The sequence below is a fragment of the Anopheles funestus genome, chromosome 3RL (genome assembly GCF_943734845.2).
Source record: "Anopheles funestus chromosome 3RL, idAnoFuneDA-416_04, whole genome shotgun sequence".
In the NCBI taxonomy this organism is placed as follows: domain Eukaryota; kingdom Metazoa; phylum Arthropoda; class Insecta; order Diptera; family Culicidae; genus Anopheles; species Anopheles funestus.
The window spans coordinates 62,457,154-62,481,226 of NC_064599.1; the positions used below are offsets into that span (position 1 = coordinate 62,457,154).

At 40.9% G+C, this 24,073-nt stretch overlaps 1 protein-coding gene across 10 annotated transcripts in view; it reads left to right on the forward strand.

The window, feature by feature from the left end:
- LOC125767345 (cysteine-rich motor neuron 1 protein) overlaps positions 1 to 24,073 on the forward strand; it is a 226,182-nt gene that overhangs the window by 36,455 nt on the left and 165,654 nt on the right. For 3 of the 10 annotated variants that reach the window (XM_049433839.1, XM_049433838.1, XM_049433835.1), the window contains exon 2: positions 22,358 to 23,079. In XM_049433839.1, the coding sequence (XP_049289796.1) occupies positions 22,865 to 23,079 (215 nt within the window). In that variant the 5' untranslated portion in view covers positions 22,358 to 22,864. Of the gene's footprint in view, positions 1 to 3,059; positions 3,539 to 21,533; positions 22,148 to 22,357; positions 23,080 to 24,073 lie in introns of those variants that run through there. The other 7 variants (XM_049433832.1, XM_049433830.1, XM_049433836.1 and 4 more) reach the window with 6 other exon arrangements.

The following is a 24,073-nucleotide window of genomic DNA, read 5'->3' on the forward strand; positions in this document are numbered from 1 at the left end:
TTAGTCCAGCCAGCACGATCCACCCGAATCGCCGTAGTGACCCGGTTGGGACTGCCGGGTCGGAAGAAGAGGAAGCTGGCAACACGGACGAGCTGGAAAATGAACTGGGCGTCGTAATTGAAGACCTAATGGGCCGACATGATTCGACTAGCTGACCGCAGCCCATTTTCTCGCGATGCCTTCTAAAGCCGGACAGCCGTAGCTTCCGCGGCGAAAACATGTTTGTGGCAACAGGTTCTCATACGTGTGGATGGTAGAGTGGTACAAATATGGAGTAACCCCCCATGATGAGTTCGGTTTCGGTGATGAAGTTGGCGAGGCGAAAATTACATTCCATGGGAGTAGTGAAAAAAAAACCACACATATAGAAACCCGGAATGAAATGGGCCCATCAGCAATCATCATCTCGGTGTATGATTATTGTTTCCGATTGGGTGAGATGAAGTGATTCACCTCCTGTAGTAGGGATGGCAGTGGGATTGTCGGTAATGGAAGGAAGGATTATTGAGGTTATCAATTTTTAAGGATTAGAGCCATACAGTGCATAACATAACTATATGGCTTCAAATATTTTTTTTTAGATTCAGAAAAAAGTTGATGATTTTGTAATGATTCTTATAGAGTTTATAAAGAGAACCAGAAGAACAAATAAAAAAAAATACCATAATAATGAATGGTTGGTAAAGTTTTTCACGATGCATTTAAAATAATTTTCGTCATATACAGGACAAATTTCATTAAGACATGTTTAAAAATATTACATGTCTTTATCAAGATTAAAAACAAAAATCTACTGTTTTCAAGAATTTGATAAAAAAGCGGCAAGAAAGAGATGTTTTAAAAACAAGCTTAAAATATATTAACATTATTCGATATACCTTAAAACTTATTTTATTTCAGGGAAAGTTATAAAATATTTTATACAAATTGGAAACAAATATCAAATTTACCTAAAATTTTCGACATAGCATCAAACTATAAAAGGGTTAAAGCAAAACAATACAAAAATCATGACAAAATTTTATTTTCTTAAATATGTGTTTAACTTTATATTTTATTCTCAAAAAATGTTAGGCTTATAATTATACTAAGAACTGTACAAACAAAGAACCGTACTCAAATGCATACTTAATCTTAATGCATTCCTTTTATTTATTGTGTTGTGTTAATCTTAATGTATTCCTTGTATTGTTTAATAGTCGTTTTTGCGTTAAATAAACAACGTACGAGAAAACTTAATCTGCCATTATCTTAATACATAACATCTGTTATTTTAACCCAATGATTGATACTAATCTTCAGGCTTAATGACCTTTTGATAGAAAATAAAAATCATCATAGTTTGTGCCGAGAGTTCCTCAACCACAAATACATTGCAGTTTTGAAGCGATACTACATGAAAATGCGTGAGTAAAAATCTTACTACCCATCAGCATGGTCGTTACAACACTCTCCATCCATTAAAAGGGCTGGCCCCGTAAGCCAAACACGGTTAGACTAGCGAATAGTTTGTGTTGATTTTTCTTTCCTTCTGTCAGGTTTTATACACTTCCTCGAGACAGTTTCCACCGGTGCAGCACTGGTACGGCAGACGTAAACACATCCGAGAGCCAACGCGCAAAAAGCCAAAGAGCTGGAATGTGATGTGAAGTGGATTGTAAGGGCCTCTTTTTTCCGTTCGCTGAAGAACCCTTTTTGGCACTTTATTACGGTGGCTTGATTTTTCTTTGTTCCGAGCTTAGCGAGCCAGTGGTGCGAGAGATGCGATGGATTCTTACCCGTGGCACCACAACGATGGATAGGCCAAAAGGGTGCACGGTTTCATTTGCATTAACGGTCGCCTTCGGTCGCCTTTCGTTCGTCGGTTTAGTCGGTGGAGGTGATTTGTGCTGCCTTCAAGCCGGACTACTATCCGGTCCCACGGTGTGGTGGTGATGGGATGATGAAGCTCCAGCAGGCTGGAGTAAGAAGCGACCGAATGAATCCGAACATTCAATGAGGAGGGTGAGGCGGTGTGGTGCAGAAAGGTGGACCAAGGGATCGGGTTCGACGTGTCATGATTTCACGGCCAAGTGGTGCTGATAATAATCACGGATCTTGGGCATCCATTCTGCCGGATGCCCAGTGGCACACAATCGTAGAAGTGGTGTTGAAGTTGGAAAGGACGTACGCTACTCTGAAAAGAGCTTAAGATGGGTAAAAGCGGAACAACAGTAGTAGCAGGAACGAAGAAAAAAAATATACACACGCGGAAAATGTCTTAGCACCGGGCGAGATTGTGAGGAAAGTAAAAAAAAAAAATGAAGAAAAAAGCTAATGAAAAAGCTAACTCATTGTTAGAATGTGGCGTGAAATGGATTTCTCAATATGGATTTTTTTTATGCAAATAGAAGGATTTGCACCATAATATGGGGGCTCATCAAAAAGCGAAAAGCAACACATTGAAGTGGGCTCTTGGTGCATAGCGTGCTTCTGGTGCAATCTTTGATATTGGTCATTCATGGGAATCTTCATACAAGAGTCTTATTGTGAAGAGAATTGTGAATCGACTCATATTGAAGATTCAGGGTCATTCATTAAATTGAAAGATTCATTTTGATTCATGAATCAGAAGAGAGCAGATTTCACTTGAGCTTGAATTGTTTTAATGGAAGTTATTTTAAGTTAAATATTAATCAAAAAATTTCTCATCCATGGCCTCATTGTTTAAAGTAGTAATTTTAATATACTTCAACTTTTCCTTAAATATTTGTCTTTTCTTAAAATTTAAATAAAATTTAAAACATTTTAAAACTCTTTGAACCACCCTTTGAAAATTTCCCCTACACAGAATTTCCCTTTGACCGGCGTTTGCCATCATAAGGCATGCGCTTTTCTCTCGCCGCATGCAACAAATGAGTACCACTTCCAGCGAAAGGGGAAATATTGGACTCCCCCGGGGGAAATGCCGGTTTAATCCGACAGACTGACTGGTTGAGATCCTTCGTGTTCCACCTAATCATTGACGGCAAAAGTTTGAAATCCCTCGTTCTAACTCTCTTCTCTCTCTCTCTCTCTAGATGTAAGTGTTTCGTGCTTGGAAATATTCTCATTTTCCTCCTTTTCGGGTGAGTACTACCATCAATTACAAATGGCACTCAGACGGTCTTTGCTTCGGTTTGTCCGGCACGCCGTATCGAAACCGAACTCGTGTGAGTGAAGCCTTCAACCGAGTCGCAAACTCGGTGTGGCTCGGAGAAGCAAAACCAAAAAAAAAACGCACAACCATTCGCTACCCGGGAAAACTTCGGTGGCAAGAAATCAAAATATTTGTCAAACGAAATATCTCATAATGTCAGTTACATAAAGTGTGCCGTTGCGTGCGGATCGTTCGTTTAGGCGAGCCTGCCCGAAACACAGCGTCCTGTGCTGCTTTATTCGACATCGTTAGTTGTCCATTGGACCCTACGGCGATACTACGACGATTCTAGTAAATTCCGTACTTCGGTGTACGTTTTCGGTTGCGTACAATCTTGGGCGTAGTGTGTTGTGAAAAAAGGTATTGTTTTCCTTTTCATTTAATGCCGTGCGCTTACAAGACCCGAACACATCAGCGGGATCCGGTGTTTGGGGAGGTTTTTTTGGTTGGGAAAATTCCTTTTTAACTTCCGGTGTGATGTAGTGAAAAATTTGAAGCAAAATTAGGCAAAATGAGGTAAAAATTGGAAAATGTGAAAAATGGTGTAGTGAATCAAACACGAAACACAACGAAACGGTGCTTCGAGAATACATTTCGAGCGAGTGTAATTACGACGAAATAATTCAATTTTGAAGCTTTTGTGTATGGTGGTGATTGTTATCAAGTCATTCAACAAAAATCACGTCACAGTCATGGCAGTTGCTGAAAATCGTTCTAAAGTGACGTTTTTGCATTACACCGTAATGGCCTTAGCGTCATCGAGTTAATAAGAAATGCGACCAACACACACAACACTAGCTGAAAGCACAATTCTGATAATCAACAAAATTAGCACGAACCGTAGATGCCCTCGAGCAGGTAAAATACATTTCTATCGTGGTTAAATTATTACATCCCTGTTTCTTTCTATTATTTGCGCGAAAAGATTTTTCCCCCTTTCGTGTACGTTGATAATTAAAAGCGTTCGTTCATAACTAATTCGCCGCAGGCTGCTGGGTGTTTCGTGTGTTACCGTTTTTTCCATCAAGCACATGCCCGGCCAACACACTTGCATGGGTGAAGGATGAAACATTGGATTAAATTGTATATAGTAAAACAAAACCCGCAAACAACACTTTCATAATACAGCTCACGTGCTGTGTCATATTTCATTCGCGCTATAAAAATTGCCAAAATAAACGTAAAGTGTGAATTCCCCAGCTCAAGGGATCGGAACCATTTTGATGACTTTGGGTGTGTGTGTGTGTATGTATGGTCGCTATTTATGGTGCAATGCGGTAACAGGTCTTTTCGCACTGTTGTTTTCTTTTGTAACAAAACAGATTAAGCTTTCGAATTTTCAGCAAAAGGTGATGGCTTTTTTCCTTTTTTTTAATACGTGGCATTGTTGGAAGATTAGCTCGAGGTCTGACTTTGTGGTGTGCCACCAAGTTGAAAAGAAGGTGTGAAATATGTCAGCTGGTGCGAAACAATAGGGATTCTTTACGCGTGAAGTTGTGCCGAACAAAAGACACAATGGGCGCAACAAGAATTCATCTCTGTATCAAATATCTTAGGAACTCCTCAAGAAAGAGGTTCAACCATGCTTTTGGAAACCTTTCATATAAACATCTTTAAGTATCACATCACATCACATCACAGCAAATGGTGGCTAATTCTCTGTGCAATTTACTCGTTTAAAGTCAAATAGAAGAAACTGTTCTTCGTTCACTATTCCTCCAATGTTTTGCGTCCAGTACACTACTACTTGGTGCAATGTCCGCGCAGGGCACGCCGTAGATTGCAGCAACAACGCTAGTAAAATCCTTCCATCTCAATCAGTAGCACCTCTCTTACAGTGAGGCCCCCCAAAACAAAGCGCCACTGCAGCAATAAAAGCCCCTGGAAGGATGTAAGTTAAGAGCTGTTGTTCCAAGGAAATGGCTCAAATGGTTGTTTATTTGGCAATAACCACACCACGTACCATGTATGTGTGTGTGTGAGTGTGTTTGTAAGACAACCTTGGAAACACGTCCCACATCAGTATCCCCAAACCAAAAACCCATATTCCAGGTTATTTTCCAACAGGGTTGGCAAATTTCCACCACTCCACTCCACCAACAACTCTCCCAGGATTAAGCTCTGATTTAGCCAGCGTCCATTAAACACGTCTTTAATCCAGCCCGAGGTACATTAACACCAAGCACCAAGCCATATGTGGGAGAAGGGGACACCCGTAACCGGCAAAAGGGAAGACAAACAACGTACAATATTGTGCCCAAACACACTTCTGGCTTGTGTGTGCGGCATCTTGACGGTGACGGTTTTCCCGTCGTGCAGTGTAAGTGTGTACACTAAGTCTAAATGGAGGTTTCCCTTTGAAGCTTCCTGCACTGGATGGGCTTCAAAGGCTTGTATGAAAGCGTCTCCACCCAAGCGACAGAGCAAGCGATATACGACGAGTTGAAATGTCATTTGCTCTACGGCTCACACACACATGTACATTTCAAGCGTTTAATCTATGTAGGCTGTTTGGTGCGCTAACGCAACTATAGTTTTGATGGTAGAATAGGTTCGTTTGTTAGGTACCTACAGAAATGGTACAGAAACTATTACATTTATTTAGTTTTTTCAAATGATTTGTGTAGTAGCTGCGTTTTATCAACAATTCCTGACATAGTAGCGATCCAGATAATGGAGAAAATAAGTGCTTAATAGTCAAAAGTGTGCAAAAATCATTCCGATGTGTTGGCATCGGCAAAAGTGAGATGCACTGCATTCAAAAGATGTAATATTCTTCAGGATCAAAAACGAATTCATCCAGGAATGACCAGTGTGGTGGACGAAAATGGATACCTTCCCGAAATATATTCGCAAACCCGAAACAAATCACGGATAACATTCATCAACGATGGTAGAAAGTGCTTGCGTATCAGAAACGGTGGTGTGTGCGTTCACAGAAAAAGAACTACAACACACCGTCAGTACGACACGAAACAGTATTTTTTTTTTCTATTGGTTCAAGAGATACGGTTGTATTGAAAAGAAAGAGGAAGGAAAAATAAATTTATTTTTACATTGTTTACCGTGTAACAAAAGTGTATACAATTATTTATTATTTAATACATATCTAACATTGGCAACTAAAAACACAATCGTTGCACAATGTTTGCCATTTTGAGATTCAGGTTCGGTTATATTCATCGAACCAGAAATTTGTTTCAAATTCCTGCGTTGATTTCAACGTTCGTTCATCTTTTACAACAATGTTGCAGCAGGCGTGCTTCTTCTTGTGTTGTGCGGTGCTCGTGCTTTGGAATATACAAACTGCTCATTTTCGTCACCCCTCTCTATGAAGCAGCGTATTTAAATCAATAAATGCATTAGAACCGACATGTGGGGCTCTTGATCAAATCCAATATGAAACACAAGATAGGAGTATATAGAAAAAGTTTTAGTTAGAGTTAAAAATAACATAACAGGCGTAGGTGAAGGAGAATGAGGAAGCAGAGTGAGGAGCGTGAGAGTGAGCATAAGGGGTGGGGTGGGGATGAGTATTTTTTTTTCTCATTTCGTCAAGTTTTGAACTCGACACTATAAACGTACAATATTCGTCGAAAAAGTACTTCCGATCGACGTCGAAACGACGTCGTTTCGACGTCGGTTGCTAAGCGTTTTAAGCGTTTTTTGTCGGTTGGGCATACCTTGCCTTACTTCGAGCACATTAACTAACCTTTTTGCGGGGTGTGGGAGAGCTGTGCGTGCGTGTGTGCGCGCGCGTTTGTGTTTATTTTGCAGAAGTGATTGAGGAGGTACGTATCAACTTCTTCGTACGATCGGACGGAGCAAAGATTGTCCGACCAGGAACCACGTCGGATTTGCTGAACTAATGGAAAACCATACTTAACAAATCCCTCCGGTATGCTCGAGTTGGGTGTGTTTGTGGCTGTGTGTGTTTGTGTGGGTGGTTGGTTGATCAACGAAGTGAAAGCTCACCATTTGTGCACGTGCAACCACACAGTACGTGAGGAAGGATTTCTTTTCTTTTTACGTCCTTCTTTGAGATGCTGGTAACTGACCCACTCGGACCCTAGGTCTCGATCGATTATTGTTGCGAAGCGAAATTGCAAAACCGTACCTGGTGATGGTGGTTTGACGAAAAGTTTGTCTTCTTCGGGAGCGAAATTCACAAAGACTAGTCGTAGAATACTTGTTCTGGGATAAAAAAAACTTCTCACATCGATTCTTGGGAAGTTCTTCTTCTTCTCAAGAATTTTTAACTGTAACAAGCTGTCGATTGTTTGCTTTAGAGTAATTAAGACGTTTCTCTGCGTCAAATCCTGGGATAGCTTGTTCTATATTTAGTAAGCATCGGATCGGTCCATCGGGTTCAACTTCGACGAAAGCATTTTGTGAAGTTTGTAACGATTATATTTGCCGCACCATTGTAACCCAGAAGAATTTTAGGTGAATACTGAAATAATGCTTTCAACGAATTTGATAAGTTTCACCATTGGATTATCCGAACGCATTATCCGAAGAAAATTTCGCCTAAAAAAGGGTATAGCTCAATAAAAATAAAACTTTCACCTAAGAATAATTATTTTTCTAATAAATTTATTAATTAATCTCATGCTTTAAGCTATCCATTGCTTTTGGGGAATATTTGCAAAATGGTTTACTTTGCCCACGAGATCCAACGCTCACCGGTGGTGCGGTAACTAAAGTGCAATGAGCTACTCCAATCTTACCCCGAATTACATCGATATAACGAAACACCAACTAGGACGAGTTGGTCGTAATTGTCCGTAGGAGTTGCCCTGCCGGCAACTCAGCAAACCCTTCAGACACAAAGTCCTCCCCTACGGATGATAATGATCGTACCGTAATTTGATAGAGACGCCCCAGCCATCAAGCTATCAGATGCAATTGCGTAGCACAATTTGCTTCAGGGATCAACAATTACTACGCAGCTTGCTGGGTGGTGGAACCCATCGAACCAGGCTGGTCTTTGTATCAACTCCCTCACGCAAAAGTTAAGGGCATAAAGCGGAGGGCGTTTAAGGTGTGCTCACACATTATGCAGCCAGTATCTTTCGAAACCCTTACTGCCGAAGAAGTCACCGGTGTGCATGGGAAGCTTTTCGTGGGATAGTGATATCTTCGCTATAGAATGGACCAACTTTTCGGTTATCGTTTCCACTCGTTTCCACGCTTTAAGAGTGACGTCGATAACGGTGAACCTTTCACCGTAATGGTGTGGTCGTGGCACATGCCGTTGCCTTTTCTTGTGGTTACCGTTTTTTGGGGTAATCTTTTTAATTAGATCTGCTTAGATGTGTGTTTGTTGCCGGGTTTGGGTAATATTAAGCTAAAACGTAGACGTAAAGCTTGTACAATATTATCATCCGATTGCTTGCTGGCAGAAGCGGTGTAAGCGCGGTGAGAGATCATATTGCATCAGTTATTGAATGCAGGTCCAAAGTTGTGCCCAAGGTACATACATCCAAGGTAGATACATCGATGTGCGTAGAGAGCAGCCACGACCGGAAGGACTAACTTTGGGACGTGCATTGGCTTCGAATGATATGGTGTCACCCATCTTCGCACGTTGGGCATTACAATATGAGCGGCAAAACTATCACCCTGCTGTCACCCGGACATCCAACACGGATGGTGCTGGGATGGGTAAAACTTTTACCCAAAAGCATTTGTTGCGATATCAATTTAACGAGCTGCTCGACAACAATCTAGACACTGCCGGATTAGCGCCTTCCGGTTGACTTAAATGCTGTTCACGTTCCCCAATTGGGTACGGTTCATGATGGTTTCGGTATCTTCTAGAGTCTCAGGGCTTTCCGGTTCTGAGGATGAAATAAAAAAATAGCTACACAACCAACTTTCCCACCAAACTCTCCTGAACCGTTTAGTCTTAATTAATTTATCTAATATAAAAGCACTTCGTGTCGTACACAAGATTAAGCTAGTTGAGGCTGCCAAGTTCTGAGAAATGAGCAGCACTCACTTTGAAATTAATGCATTTGATATAGGCTTATTACGTTACTGCAAGCGTGGCTTAGAGGATATTGGAAATGATTTACAAATTAGTATCCAAAGTGTAGTAAACTACTTCTCTTGTTACTTTAAGTATTTCGCAAAATTATACGAAGCGTGAGGATATTCAAATCTTTGGAGATATTGGAGCTTTAAAATTCCTCAACAAACTAATGAAATTTTGAAAATTTTTAATAGAAATATTTATTAAACAATCGTTTGAGGAATTTATTCTATTGGTATTTAAAAGCAAAAGCCATATGCAATGTATAAATTGAAATAAAAATGACATCGAAGGTACGAAACACATCGAGTGCCAGCAATTTCTACATGCACTCCTCTCACCTGTCATTTACAGATGTGCTAAACGTGTTTGCGTTGAGCTTCATCTGTCTCTTTGCTATAGCATATAATGCTAATGCTCATCCATCATGTAAAGAGTTATGGTTTTGATTTGATAAAATATGATACATGAACGTAACGAAAAGGGATTGTCGTCTAAACCAATAACAGTCGTTTGTCGTCTTAGTGAAGTATGCGCTAACCATCACTCTTCATAAGGTGACAACGAGTGAAAGAATATAAAAAAAGTAATTCTACCCTTATTGAAAACAATTCTTTTCTCGAGAATAAATTTCTGCATTACATCCCACAAAACCTGTTCTAAAACATGTACGTATGTTTAAACACAAATACACCCACAGCTCAACCAGCATCCAGGTCTGTGGAATCATCCACAAGATTAGACTTAACCCGGGCCCGGGATGGTCGGAGATCTGGATGATTGAATAATCCAAACATTGTACGGCTTGGGTGGTGAAAAATTATGAAATCAAGGCAAATATTTAATCTTCATAAAACTCTCCACAACCATCTCACCAGCAGCAATCAACATTGAATTGCAGTAGCAAACACCAACACCGGTCTGCCCGGGATATGTATGTGTGTGATGGATAAGGTCAAGGTAATGTTGTTTTTCCATTATCCGTTCCCGTTTTCTCCGTTCCCTCCCATCTTCGAATGTTTGCTCGAATGCGTTCAAGCGCAACTGGGAAATACTTCTTCAAAGCTCAGCGGGATAAATTGGCTGTATGAAGCAAGCGTTGCCGATTGCGGACGAGCATAACTTGCGGGGCGCAAACCCATAAGTAAAGCAAAAATAGATCGTAAAGGAATCAACCTGGAACTCAGCTGGGCGTTCGAAGCTGATGTTTGTGATATGGGATGTGTTTCGCTCTACACCCGAGCGTGTTGGTATTATCAGAAATAGTGCACCGGTGTGTTGTGTGTCTATCATTTCCGCGTAACATAAAAATGGATCCCTTTGCTCTAAATGAAGGTGTCTCGAACACCGCAAAGCAGGATTATGTTCCGGATTATCGCACGTTGCTTTCGTATTATCGCGTGCAAGCTTGAATTATCATCATTATCTGCATCACATGTCAATCCTGGAAAATTTGTGTCAGTGATTGTCGTATTGAATTATTAGCATTTTTTTGTGTGAAAATTACACATCGACATTTGGCTTTGGAGAGTCAGAAAAAATCAATCCCTTCATGATAACTAACGTTTTACTCAGTAACCTTTTGATTTGTATTTTTTTTTGCTCGATTAGAACGGCCTGGCCGTATCAAGACTTATTTTACCACGTAGCAGGATAGTCAGTCCATTTTACGGGGGGACGGTCCAGATGGGATTTGAACCCGGTCCCTGCCGTGTGGACAGGCGCCGTTTATCACGTGTACCACCGGGCCGCCCCACTTCATAAAAATAAAATAAAATATTAATAATAAAAATAAAATATTTCTGAGGTCTTCAATGCTTAGGATGCAGCATTCTAAGCATTCGTCATTCTGGATGCAGCATCGTAGTAAACTCCGGAGTATTCCGGTATCAACTCCGGAGCAATTCGGAGTCAATTGCGGATTAGTAAAAGATCAACTCCGGATTACTCCAGAGTAAACACCAAATTTTTCACGAAGTTGATCTTCCTAATCACTCAGGTGTGACAAATTTTTAAAGCTCACCATAACTAAGACAACTGAATTATTTACGGCAAAAAACAGAATAGACGAGCAAAGCTCAAAGTTAAGTGTAATGAACGAGTAGTGGAGTTGAATCTCCTCCATTAAGTTTAGCTATTTTCCGATTCTATGCATCGCTCCACACTATCTGTCACTATCTCCACTCCATCTGTCAAACATTTAATCTCCAGTTTTAATTCTAAGATACTTTATCGATTAATGTTTGACTATAAATATCCCATAGAATAAAAAAATAATAGAAAACAATCCATGAGAAAAATCGATTAGTTTTATACTTAAAAGATGGTGAACTGAAATGAACTAGTTTGGTAAAATTCAAACTAACTTCACCAACAGACAAAGTGGTTAGTAGTAAAACAATTAGAAACTAAACAATATAAATGTAAATGAAACATATTCAATTTAAAACAAGGCGATAAAAAATTGAAAAATATTGTTACTATCAAAGCCTTTCTGGCAAAGCCAATTTATATCGTGCATGAAGCCTTTCTACTATTTTTTATTACCCATTCCAAACGGCCACACACGCAGGTCAATTGGAACAATGTTTTCGATTTGAATGCGATGATCTTTTTTTTTGTATGTTCGCATATTTTGTGCTGCGGTTGGACTAGTTTGCTGATTGGGTTTTAGCTGCGGGGTGGCTAGAAAAATATGTATTTTTTATTCAACCCAAAAACCCGATCGGCAACCAGCCGTATCGGAACCGTATAGGGAAATAGCAAAAATCGAATCGAGCCAGTGAAAATGGAAACAAACAAATGGAAAGAAAATGGAAGTTAAAATTTATTAGAGCAAACAGCGCAAATTTAGCATGCCACGCAGTAGAATTGGAAGAGAAAAGCAAAGGTACAGTGATGGAGGACAAATGTCACATGGGCAGGATGTAGCATTCGGAACGATATTGATCGCTGGTTTTTTGTTGTTGTTGAACTGGAATTAACTAGAGTCTCGCAGCACGGACACGGGCGGAATACGAAACGAAACCGCGTAGGTGGTTTATGCTGCTTTTTATTAACTCGCATGCAAATGGTAGCATATTTTTCCGTTCAACTTCACTCCGGCCCGTTATCCTATTCTGACTGGATAAAGAAAAATGCAACAGCAAAAAAAAAGAATGACACACGCTATGGGTAATAACTTTTAGCGGACATGTTGCCTGTGGATTAGGGAGGAAATCCACAAAATACGAAATAGAGGCAGATGATGCTAAATCCACTTTATTTAGAGTCACTGCTCAGAATGGACAATCAGTTTTGGAATTGTTTTAGCCAGACTTATTGAAGTAACGATGCAATGTTTTAACTTCCAACAAATACAGTGGAAGAAAGAAAGAAAAAAATACATTTATGTCGGTCAGTAAAAGTAGAAAATTGTTCCAAATGTCACGCGGAACTTTTCCTTTTTTTGCGGTTATCAAACAAAAGTGTACCGGGCCGGGGTACTGCCGTCGGTTTTAATTTCTGCAAACACATCTTTGTGTATAAAAGTGAAAATGGAAATAATCCCCAACGCAGCGCAAAAGCACTAATGGAAGAGGACGATCACTTAACATTTCGGTTAATGGTGGTTCGACCTTTTTTTTGCGGTTCGTCTGCAATGGTCGATTGAACGTAAGAAGTGCTCAGCAAGAACGCTGTGTTAAACCGGAGACAAACGCGGTCTTGACCTTTTTCATCCGATTCGCGGAATGAACCTGATGACGGAACCAAAAACTCAACAAGTAGATGCAGCGAAGCGTTTTCTGCGAAAGGGAAAGAAGCATCATAATCATCAACGTCTCTCTGTGTTGGCGTTATTATTGAAGCTTTGCTGTCTTCATTTTTGGCTGTTGTATGCTTTGTTTCTCACTTACATTGTCTGTTGTTGATGAACGGTTTTGTGGTTGTATGTGTGTGGAGTTCTACTCCCACAAAGCTTAAAATTTTAATCCTCAGCTTAGTCCATTTTTGGCCACACCTCGAGATAGTAAGATAACGCAGTGTGTTAAGGTTGGGAAATCTTCAAGCGCTTGTTGCAGCTTGTCGCAAAACGCTCGAACGGTGAATCGTGTGTAAAAGTTACTTACAATGGTTTTGAAAAATTTTGCTCAACGCATCAACGGTTCTTCATTTAAATTTCACGCGTCTCCTGCGTTAACAATGGCTTATGATCCCAATGGAACAAAAAGGGCCCGTCTGGATACCTTTATCACTAATAAGACAGGGACGGTAGAAAGCTGTCTTTCTTTTTGTACTGTAATTTCTTGGAAGCGACACAAAAAAATGGAACAGTACAAACAACTCCTAACAAACAAACAGGAAGTCTTTTTCCACCCAGCGAATATCAAGGAGTCTCATCTTTTGCCAAAAAAAAAACAAAAAAAACACCCAAAAAGAATGAAAACCCCATTTCTTCACCAGTTCAACTCACCTTTGCATTCGTGATGTTTACTTTTTGTCCTTTTTGGCCGGGGGGGGTAAGTTTCCTTTTGTGTTTCTTTTTGTTACGCTCCTTCCGATATCCGGAAAGTTTATGTCCCATTTTTACAAACTCCTGCCACGGTTCGCATCTGGACTTTCTTGGATTGGATGGCCGCTTTCTTCTTTGTGCGGCATCGTTTGTGTTCGGTCCCGGGGTTTTACAGTATCATTTAATTAATATTCCGTTGCCAAGCTGCACGACGACAAAGGGCTTCTCCCAAGTGTGAAGAGATCCGGCAAAAAGACCGCGAAAAGCTGGCCCAAAACAAGTGGCAGGAAGAAAAAGGATACTTCTTGAGGGAAAAAGTTTGTTGCGTGAATTTCGTTTTTTTTGGTCTATCGACTATTCCAGGATTGGAGGTACTCGTTGTTTTCTGTCCTTTTGGACGCAAGTGCTGCGGGACGCTGGATGGGTTTTGCGTGAAGAGCAAAAGTGTCTAAGAAAATGTAATGACGTTGATAAGAAGGAGAACAAGACGGGAAAAAAATTGTACAAAGAAGCAGTTTGTTTCGCAGACGGAGAAAAGTCACGGTGGTAAGAATTCATTAGACTCGACACGTCCGGAACGGTGTGCTAAGGCTCTCGAATAACGCGCCGGATGGAAGTGTAATTACTTAGGCCCGAAAGTGTGTGCTCGTGTTCCGAAGGGTCTACGGGTTGTGGATAATGATGCTGGTGTAGGTGGACAATATCGAACGACGAAGCTGATGATGATGATGATGGGGATGGGTTTTATGTGAGCCAGAATGAGTAGTTTCTAGTTTCATCCTTTCCAGTGCAGATTGACCTTCCCTTTTTATGCTCATTCGGTAGACGGTTACCAAGGTTTATATTGCAGTGTGAGTGTATTTTGTTACCTCAGGTGATAGAAATGAAATAAGAGTTAGAAGTCAGAGCAAATGCTATTGGGGACAAACAAAAAAATTACCATCATGACCATTATCATCAAGTCATGAGAAATAGAGCTTTCCAATAATTGTCCAGAGTGCAGCTCTTGCCAAGAACATGGAGACATATTTTCGGAAATTGATAATTTCCCGCTTAGGTCCTTTAATAATAAATAAAGGGGTTCGTTTGGGCTGCAATCAGCTTATTGACAATTTATCAAAAACTTGTCCTCGCTCGGAAACGAACTTGCTCAGTTTCGAATTCTTGAGCTTGTTACCAAGGTACTCCTCAGAATGAACTCTGCTCACTACAAGAGAATGTGTATGTCCAACGGGTACATATGACGCAATTTCAAAGCACCAGGGAATTGTATACCCAAGCAAAACATGGCGCGAACTTGAACGTAAAGTTATGCCTGGTTGGAAAATGCCCAAAAGTAGCAAAACCTTCCCCAGAATGTAAGCTCCAGGAATGTTTGGGAGTCAACAAAAACCCGTAACCCACTCTGCATACCACTGCACAACCCCTTTCCGGACGTCGTGAATGTGGAGACTTGAAAAGTGATCCAAAATCATGCCTTCCTTTATACGGTAAGAAGAGCAGAGTTGGGATTTTCCCAGCTAGATCTCTTCCGGAATTCATAGGGATGTAAAATTCCTGGCACGTTTCGACGAGCCTACCCTACCTCACGAAAAAAAAAAAATCGGGACAAGTTTTGCAGCGTTGCCTGGTGTGAAGAAAGACAGTGTGTAAGTTGCCTAAAGGGAGTCAAAACATTCCAACTGGGATAACTTAAAGCTTCCCTGCTTTCCCTTGAACCTTCAGACATACAGCCTAGCAGCTGATGAAAGTTTTGTACGGGTGCGATAAAAGAAATGAAATATCGACAAGCCGGGAAAAGTATCGCTGTACTTGTGAGAATCGATCGATCAAGAAGGTTGGTATGGTTGCGTTCCCGGGCAAAAATTCCCCGGGAAATGATAGCGAGCGAAACTATTGCAAATCAAACATTTGGTAACAAGTGGCATATCGGCTTGAACGGCACCATGAGAATGGAGCGATGTGGAACGAAGGCTGCTGAATGGTAGAAAGGCATAGTGCAAACAACTTCAAACAGAACTAATCAGGACAGTTTACGAATGTAAACGTTCCGTTTGTGTTGCCTGAGACGTTGAGACGTTTTCGTTTCTTTTCGTGGAGCTTTTTTTTTGCTCCGTTACACCACGCCAACACACACACACAGAAGTTTTGCGTTTGTCTTGCGCTTAAAAGATGAAAGGAATGAAAAATTGACTTTGCTGTTTTCTTTCTTTAGTACCCGATCAATAGTTTGATAGCAGGAAGGTTTTTTTCTCTTGTAAATTGCAGAAAGCTCACCAGAAAGAAAAGAACTTGAACTTTAACTTTGGAGAGGGAAAAGAAGTAGCGAAGCGTATCGATTGATATCAGATGTAGTGGTACGATAGTATAGTAGTGAACATCAGCCAAGGATGATACGGTTTGTCGAACCGTCTTGAAGTTCTTAAGCAGCACGCTACAATCCTATCGTACGCTAGTTTGTAAACAGGGTATAGGATTCCCTCAAAAAAGGAGAAAGACTCCCTCGGATTTTTCGCAACCTCATTTCCACCTCGATCTCAATCAACAACCGTACCGGACAAATCGATTGTGATACTGGCAAATACCTTTCTTTCCCAAACGATGGGCCTCCAAATAGACAATGGATGACAAATGATGAGGATAGAATTTTCTCGCTCGACGACGCCATCCATTGTTGTTCAGCCTTTTTTTCACACGGTCCATTTCCAGTTATTGCAAAAGAGCCTCCATTTGTGTGGAGGCTTTTTTCCTCCATCTCCGACGGCACGAATGATAGAATTCGAATTCGAAAAGCAGATCGAAACGAATTTTTGGGGAAAAATGTTCCATTGATATCATCATGGAACAGATTTTTCCCCATTAAGGGGTTGTGTAAGTATGGAAACTAAAGCCTGGTGGATCTAGCAAACTGTTCGTTATCTGTTTTATTCTTTCTCTCTCTTTTCCTTCTGCCTTTCTGCCTCAATGGAATATTCGGTGTGTTGGTCAACGAAAAACAAAGCTAAATAGCAGTATGGTGTCGAGGAAGATTTCGATCGTCCCTATTCACAAAAGCGAGCAATTTGTTTCCCATCTGTAGATTTGTGGCGATAGTATAATATTGGCATAGTGAGAAGAACGGACAAAAATGGCTATCTTTCCTTTTTCACGTCAATATATTTAAAAATGAACCTTTTGTATATATTTTTATTTATGTATTATTCTTTATAGTTATATTTATTCATATTACAAAAACTTTCTAGTCAGTGGAAAGAAAAAAATATATATTTAATGTCGGTATTTCTTGAACAAGCCACATTCAATAAAAAATTGAGGATTTTTTTTTCTTTATAGCATGATTTTTTCATCATTGCAGCTTATAACAACTGAAATGCTTTCTTTCCGCTGCCATTTTATTGCTTTTCAATGCGCATTGTAACGGCATTGAATGAACTTGAATCATAAAGACCATTGAGCTTTAACCGGTGACAAACACCAGGCGCCTCCATCATCATGAATAAATCAGCATGCTTGGGCCATGATTGCAGGCGCAAAACAGCGCCGGAATAGCGGGAAGAAGAAAAAAAATGCCATAATCTCTGCTTTAATTACTCGGCCGCTTATCCTTGTGCGGGATCGGGATGCGTTAATTGTTGGGTTTGCTTCCCATTTGCTTCACGGTGCGTCAAGGCGCGGTAATTATCGTCGTGTCGCTTTTGTTGTGCTGTCGGTAAAAACTTCTCCCCCCGCCCCCTCGGCTGAAACAAACCGGGCTGGGTGATAAATCATCACTTATACGAACACCTCTCAGAGATATCTTCCATTCCATTGTCACAACCGAAGCATAACAGCCACATAAGCAGATCATTTCCAGCCATGATTCTATTGTCTTGATTTGTATGGTGAATCAAAGAGCAATGGAAATTTGCCAAAACCAAAGGACGAGAAAATCAATAGGCGCGAAAAACAAAGATTTTCGAAGGACATTTCATGCTTTAATATCTCAACCGAACGAGGCATACAAAAGGCCACAAATTGTGGCAACGGGGACGAATTACATCTACGGCTTCGGTTGGCTTAAAAATTGGCCACATTAAGCATAATTTATAAGCGTCTATTTACGCAGGTTTTACGGCCGGTGGAAACTTTCTGTCCATCGTGTCCTTGCTTTATCGTCGCTTCCTATGCGCCTGGCTCGTCTGTGCAAGCAGACAGCGCGCATGTAATCCGATAAGAATGTCCCGAGAAAGTTTTTTTTCCTTTTCCATTTTTTTGTCCACCACGATACCCTGAAGCAATTCAAGCGCTGAGTGCGTTTTGCGACAAAAGGTGAAGTAATGTGAATGTTGGGTATGTTTGACGGCTGGAAAAGACCATTGGAAGCTCTGAGCTCGGATGAGGCGTGTGGAAAATTTCACCACCATTTCTGTTCTTGATTTTTTCCCCTGCGCAGGAAAATTGTTAGTTATTCTTACCTTTTGTATGCTGTTCTCAGTATGTACCTTTTCACCACTCTTAACGGGTGGGCTTTAGTAAGAAAGAAATGCTCCTCCTTCCCCCAGCAAAAAAAAAAATCCCTCAGTTCAAGCCAATTTCTTTCCCCAATAAGCCGCCGGAAAAGTGTGAGCTTTTTACAATCAACCCGGTAATCATATTTCATACACACCAATGGGGGGGATTTTTTTCTTCCCTCCTCTGTCTTCATTGCAGGTCGTTTGCTTCCGTGCTCTTAAGGATTACAGCAATTTTAAGCACTTCACTCTGGAACACCAACCGTCCCATGATTGGGTCGTTTCGGTTTTCCACTGTTGGGTGCTCCATGCGCTCCAGATTTAAAAGCGGGCAGCAATTCATCGCGAACGAAGGTGAACCGACATAACGAGGTTGTGTTCTGATTCGGGCCCCGTTTTTACTTATTTCTGCTTTATGGTCGAATTTCACCGGGTCCTTAGTCCGTGGCAGTTTCCGAAGGGAGGGAAGGATGTTTGATTTGAAATATTAAAGGTAAACGCGTTTTGCAAGCGGTCCCCTTCTTTGGGATGCTGCTGGAACATCCTACGCGTGCGGGAAAGTTGAAAGCACAAAATCTGGAACAACTGTCGGGTCTGTAAAACCCTAAAATTATGAAGTGTTGGTTACGATGGTGTTGTGCTTCTGTGTTTTTTTTTATTCTTCTGCTTTGCTCTCCGTATCAAATTTCAAACCAACTAAAACGGCTTAATCTTCAGGTTATGTGCTCTTGAAGGAGCTTCATTTTTCTTTGTAACGGCATTGGCTAGCCTGCGATCCCGCAAGTCAAGTCGGTGTACGTCAACGAACCTGCCGTAATGTTGGATAAAGGAACAAACAGAAAGGGAGTAAACACAATGAAACACCAGCCAATGGTATTAGCAGCATCAGCAGCAGCAGGATGTTACGGCAATATTACCAATTTAGAGACAATAAAACCTTATTAATCTTGTTATTTATTCATAAACACTCAATTCTTTCTTGGATTACGCGAAGACGCTGGTGAATAACAGACGCTAAGGAGGAGCTGTCGAGCTGTTAACAGCACACGACTGTTCCGGCCCTTTATCCTTCGCATCCTTAGTGTGCCTTTTCTTCGCTGCTCGTGTATTATGCGCCCTATATCTTGCTTCCCGGAAGTACCCATAGATTATGGAGCACGGTGCAAGCACCCACCGTAATGAGAGAGAGTTTCGGACCGAAGTTCAAGATTAAAACCACTCCTGAGTAAAGTGGTTGAGCTGCAAATTTTCCGACAAATGAAGCGTTTGGTTGGCAGGATACGGTACGGTACAGAAATGGATAGAAATTTAACGCCCACGAGACGATCTTACGGACCCGAAAAGGGCATTAGCTTTGTGCGATTAAAGCGATTCGTACGGTACGGCGTTCGTGTGGGTAGTTGGAGATTAAAGTCGTTTGAGCTAAGGTGGTTTCCTTTTCAACGTCATACTTTTGATGAGCTTAGCGTTAAGCATGTACTGGAGTGCTTTGCATAGAAAAAAAGGTTCTGCTGCAAAGAATATAGCTTAATCAGGATGCAAAATTTACATTTCGCTGTCCATACGGAAAGTGATCTCACGTCTTGTTTCTTGGTAGTTCGTACGAAATGATTCGGTTTTTTTGAAATACAATAGTAGCTACAAGTGTTGCAGTTTTTAACGGAGGAGATTCCAGATGTGTGTACATTTCTTCAATACACACAATACAGCAAAGAGTTCCATTGTATTTTCTCTGAAGTTATTTCATTATACGTTTAAAGAATAGCCATAATATGATATCTGCGCACACGGATGTTTCAAATGCACTTATCTTCAGTGTTCTAATAAACACTAAAACTCAAGAATTCAAACGCATCAATAATGGCTATTGGTTTAATCCCTTTTTTTATTGGTACTTCATCCTCAGGATGGCTTGGTCTACTATTTCTGACTTTAAAGGTTTTTTGAGTTGAATTGATGAAGTCGGAATCATTTCTGTCTTCTGGCCAAGTTGAAGTAGAATGTATTTGAGTAGACTTGGAATCCTCCACACTTTCTTTATCTTGTTCAAAAGGGCTAGCTGATGCTGATCAAGGATTTCTGGATGTACTTACAGCTTTGCAAATGTGTGATAGCAAATTCAAGATATTTTCAACCTCAAGATACTTGAGGGCAAATACTTCAAGATATTTTCAATCTCAGTAGAGTTCAGAAATCTTATCGAGAAAATCTCTGTAATAACCTGGATAAGGTTTTGGTCCCGATTAAGTATTTTGAATCCTGAATCCACTGTTACAATAACTGCTGAGATTCGTCTCAATACAATCAAGTCTAGATGCGAGAGAGATTTCTTGAGTTCTTGCGAGAAATAGAAAATTTTTGGATTTTGATTTCTGGAGGCAAAAGGGTAATCTCTTCAAATTTCTGGATATCCTTCAAATGAATAAAAACTCCTTACCGCACATTCTCTACAGATCAGTACCTCATACATATCATATTTCTGATTTGAATTGGAAGCTTTCAGTAGGGATCGATTTCATCTCACAAACACAGCAGAAAATAATTCAAAAAGTCGACTTTCACTTATATTCGAGTCCACACACTAATCCTCCTTACAACAAATCTTCTTCTTCTTCTTGGCTTAACGACCTTACAGGTCACGCCGGCCATTTTTGGCTTACTAGACTTATTTTTACCACGTAGCCGAATAGTCAGTCCTTGCTACGGGGGAACGGTCCGGATGGCATTTGAACCCGGTCCGGCCGTGTGGACTGGCGCCGTTTATCACATGCACCACCGGACCGCCCCCCTTACAACAAATATAACTATAATTAAATTAAATCCTTTTTCACATTGTGCAACTTTGTGACATACACTCACAGGTATGCTCAACTGATCCTACCGACTACCTTCTACCCAATGTGTATTTACCCAAGCACAATGTAATATCATTCCAATCGTATCATTTACAGCCATCATCCCTCATTTCTGTTCTGACAAACATTTTTCCCATTTCACTTCATCAACCCCCCCCCCCCCCCCACCCACCCCCCAAAACCCGAACCGTTAGCATTTAATGGAACCCTCTGTGCATGACGTTTGCAGCTTTCGGTTGCGTTTTTTGGTTAAGAAATTGAATGTCATCCAGTAATGAAAAATTCCACGAATTGTATTGCGTTTATTGCGTTCCGGTGCGCGTGTGTGTGTGCCTCTTGTATTACCCTATTTTTTCACTAATGTATTCTCTGAATGCTTTAACGAATGCAACATTGCACGGCTAACGGATTTGTATGTTTTAAATATCTTTCACACAGATTAATACGGCGGCGCGGATTGTACACACGTGGATGTAACGATTAATTTCATGAATGCGACCGCAAAGGAGAGCAATGGCAGTGTGAAATATGTATATCGTTGCAGCTGCAGTTTCTTTCGTTACAATGTATTTTGGCTGCAACAAAGTAAAAATCGTCGTCGCTCGTCCATGCGCACCCACCGATGACAACCATTGACCATTTAAAAGATAATAAAGCTTAACCGTACAAAACGATTATTTCAACGTGCCTGGCGGGGTGGAAACGGTACACAAAAAAAAATAAACATAGTAAATGCTTAAGAAGCTTGCTAAAAAGATAAAAAAAGCACACGCACAGACCCCACCACAACAACCGCCGGGATACATCTTTTCCGGTCGAAACATTTTCCAGTCGGGCATGGAAAATGGGAAAAAATTGAGCGGAAAATCGTCGTCGCCGGGTACTGTCGTAAATTAAATTTTATGCACCATACGGAACAATCATCGAGACCGGGCCCTTGAGCGCGTATAGCTGTCAAAACAGTAGTAACTGGACGTGTTGGCAGGTGGAATGGGTATAACAAGCAAAAAAAAAAAAAACGAATCCCCCGCCGCGAGAGATACGCTCGCTGAAGCTGTCAGTGGTGATTTTATTTTATTTCCCTAATGTTTTATGGTAGGTTTTGTGCTTCTTTTTTTTGTTGGTCTTTTACTTGTGTTTGCCAGTAGCATCATCGTCCCGATTCCCAACGCGACTGTCGGACCGAATCGTAATTTACGCGAACGCTTGACTCTTTCAACGGCTCGTTTGAGTCGTCTTTGCTGTGTATGTGTGTGTTGAAGTTTTTTTTCTTTTATACCACAACATTTCTATTTCATTTTCCAGCTGAAAATATTCACCATAGAGATACAAAAAAACAAGATAAAGTGAGCCGTAGTGAGAATGTTATTTTCTATGGTGAGAAGAATGTGAGACCATGCAATGGAAACCAGAAACTAATCCAGAAGATTAAACAGAGATTTAATGGTGTTATATTGGTGAAATTGCTCTAAAAGCTTGCGAGATATTTCGAACTCAAAGCCGCTTTACTGTGAAATAACCTTTGAAGTAAATAAAAAAAATAACCATGATTTTCCGTGCCTCACTATTTCCTCTTTCGAAGTGTTACTGTGTATAAGTGTGACTGTGTAATATCGAGGGTCTCACTGTTCCGTGTGTGCGTAGGTCGAGTGAGTGATTCAGTGAAAAAGGAAAAAAGGGAAACAAAAAAACGTGCTCCACCAAATTTCCCAACAGGAAGTCGTTTCTAGTGTCCTTTATTCCCATCGTTTTTTTTTCTTCGTTGGAGTCCCTACCCGTTCCCAAGTTCCCTACCCGGGATGCCATGAATCGATGGGCGAGAAAATGGGAAAAGTTCTAGCGGCCATTCCGGCGCTCAACGGCAGCATATCGACGATAAATTTCAGCATTAAGCTGCTCATCTACTGTCTGATGGTGCTGAATGTGAAAACTTTCGGCCTGAAGTGCGTCTGCAATCCGGACGAGTGCGACGTCATACGGCCGGAGGACTGCCCAGGCAAGGGCTACATCGTGTGGGATCCGTGCAAGTGAGTATAGTGCCCTTTTTTTAAGGTTCGGTTAGAAGGAAACCGTTCCTGAAAGTATGTGGATTTTTTTTCTGTATTTCATCTCTACATATTCCATTTGCACAACGCCCTCTCAATAATCCCATTTTTTTCTGCTTCTTCTCCGGTACGGAAGTGTCGTGCGCCCAAGGGTCGGCTCGATCGTTTGATGGGTTCATCATTGGATAATCATGGGCAAAGTGTGAGAGAGTGAGATCGTCGGGGTAAAATTGATCCTTTTTTTACATCCAAAATGATAACAGTGTCGTGGGCATTGCTTTTGTCAGCCAATTGCTAGGGTTGCGTTAAATTGGGACTTCTTTTTTGTTGCACGAGTGTGTGGGCTGTACTTTTATGTAAGTTTTTCACCCCCGGGTTAAGGAGAAACTGTCAAAACGGGCACCTCCGTACCATTAACATGAGATTTAGATTAGTTCCATCCAAGTGCTTCATATTCATCTATTTGAACTTTATCGCTTGTTCAGTTTTTTTTGGGGAGGAATTTCGGAACTGGACTCTCAACTTCATCGGACGAACATCCGGTCACTGCTGACCGGTCTTCATTTTGCACTGCCTCTAAGTAGGGACCACATCCGGACGTTAAAAGGGACGCTTTAAAGCATCAATTTATGATAGTAATGGGTTGTGCCGGTTTGGCTTTGCTAGTGAAATGAATGGTGCAACAAGTTTTTCTTGGGGAATCAGTTTTGTACGTCTATCGTCTCTCTTTATGGAAAATGATACTAAATGGCGTAAAATGGTTGTGCATAAATTTATTCTCAACACGTATGAAAGGATTTTGATGAGATAGATAAGATAACCTTTTTTGCGGGGGGAGAAGGCAACATGTGTCTGAAGGTTATCGGTAGTGAATAGTTTGAACCGATCTAAAATTGAACTGGACATTGGCACATTATTTATGATTTTGTTTCCTATCCAGAGGGAGAGAGTTGCAAGTTTGTATTGACTTTACTAC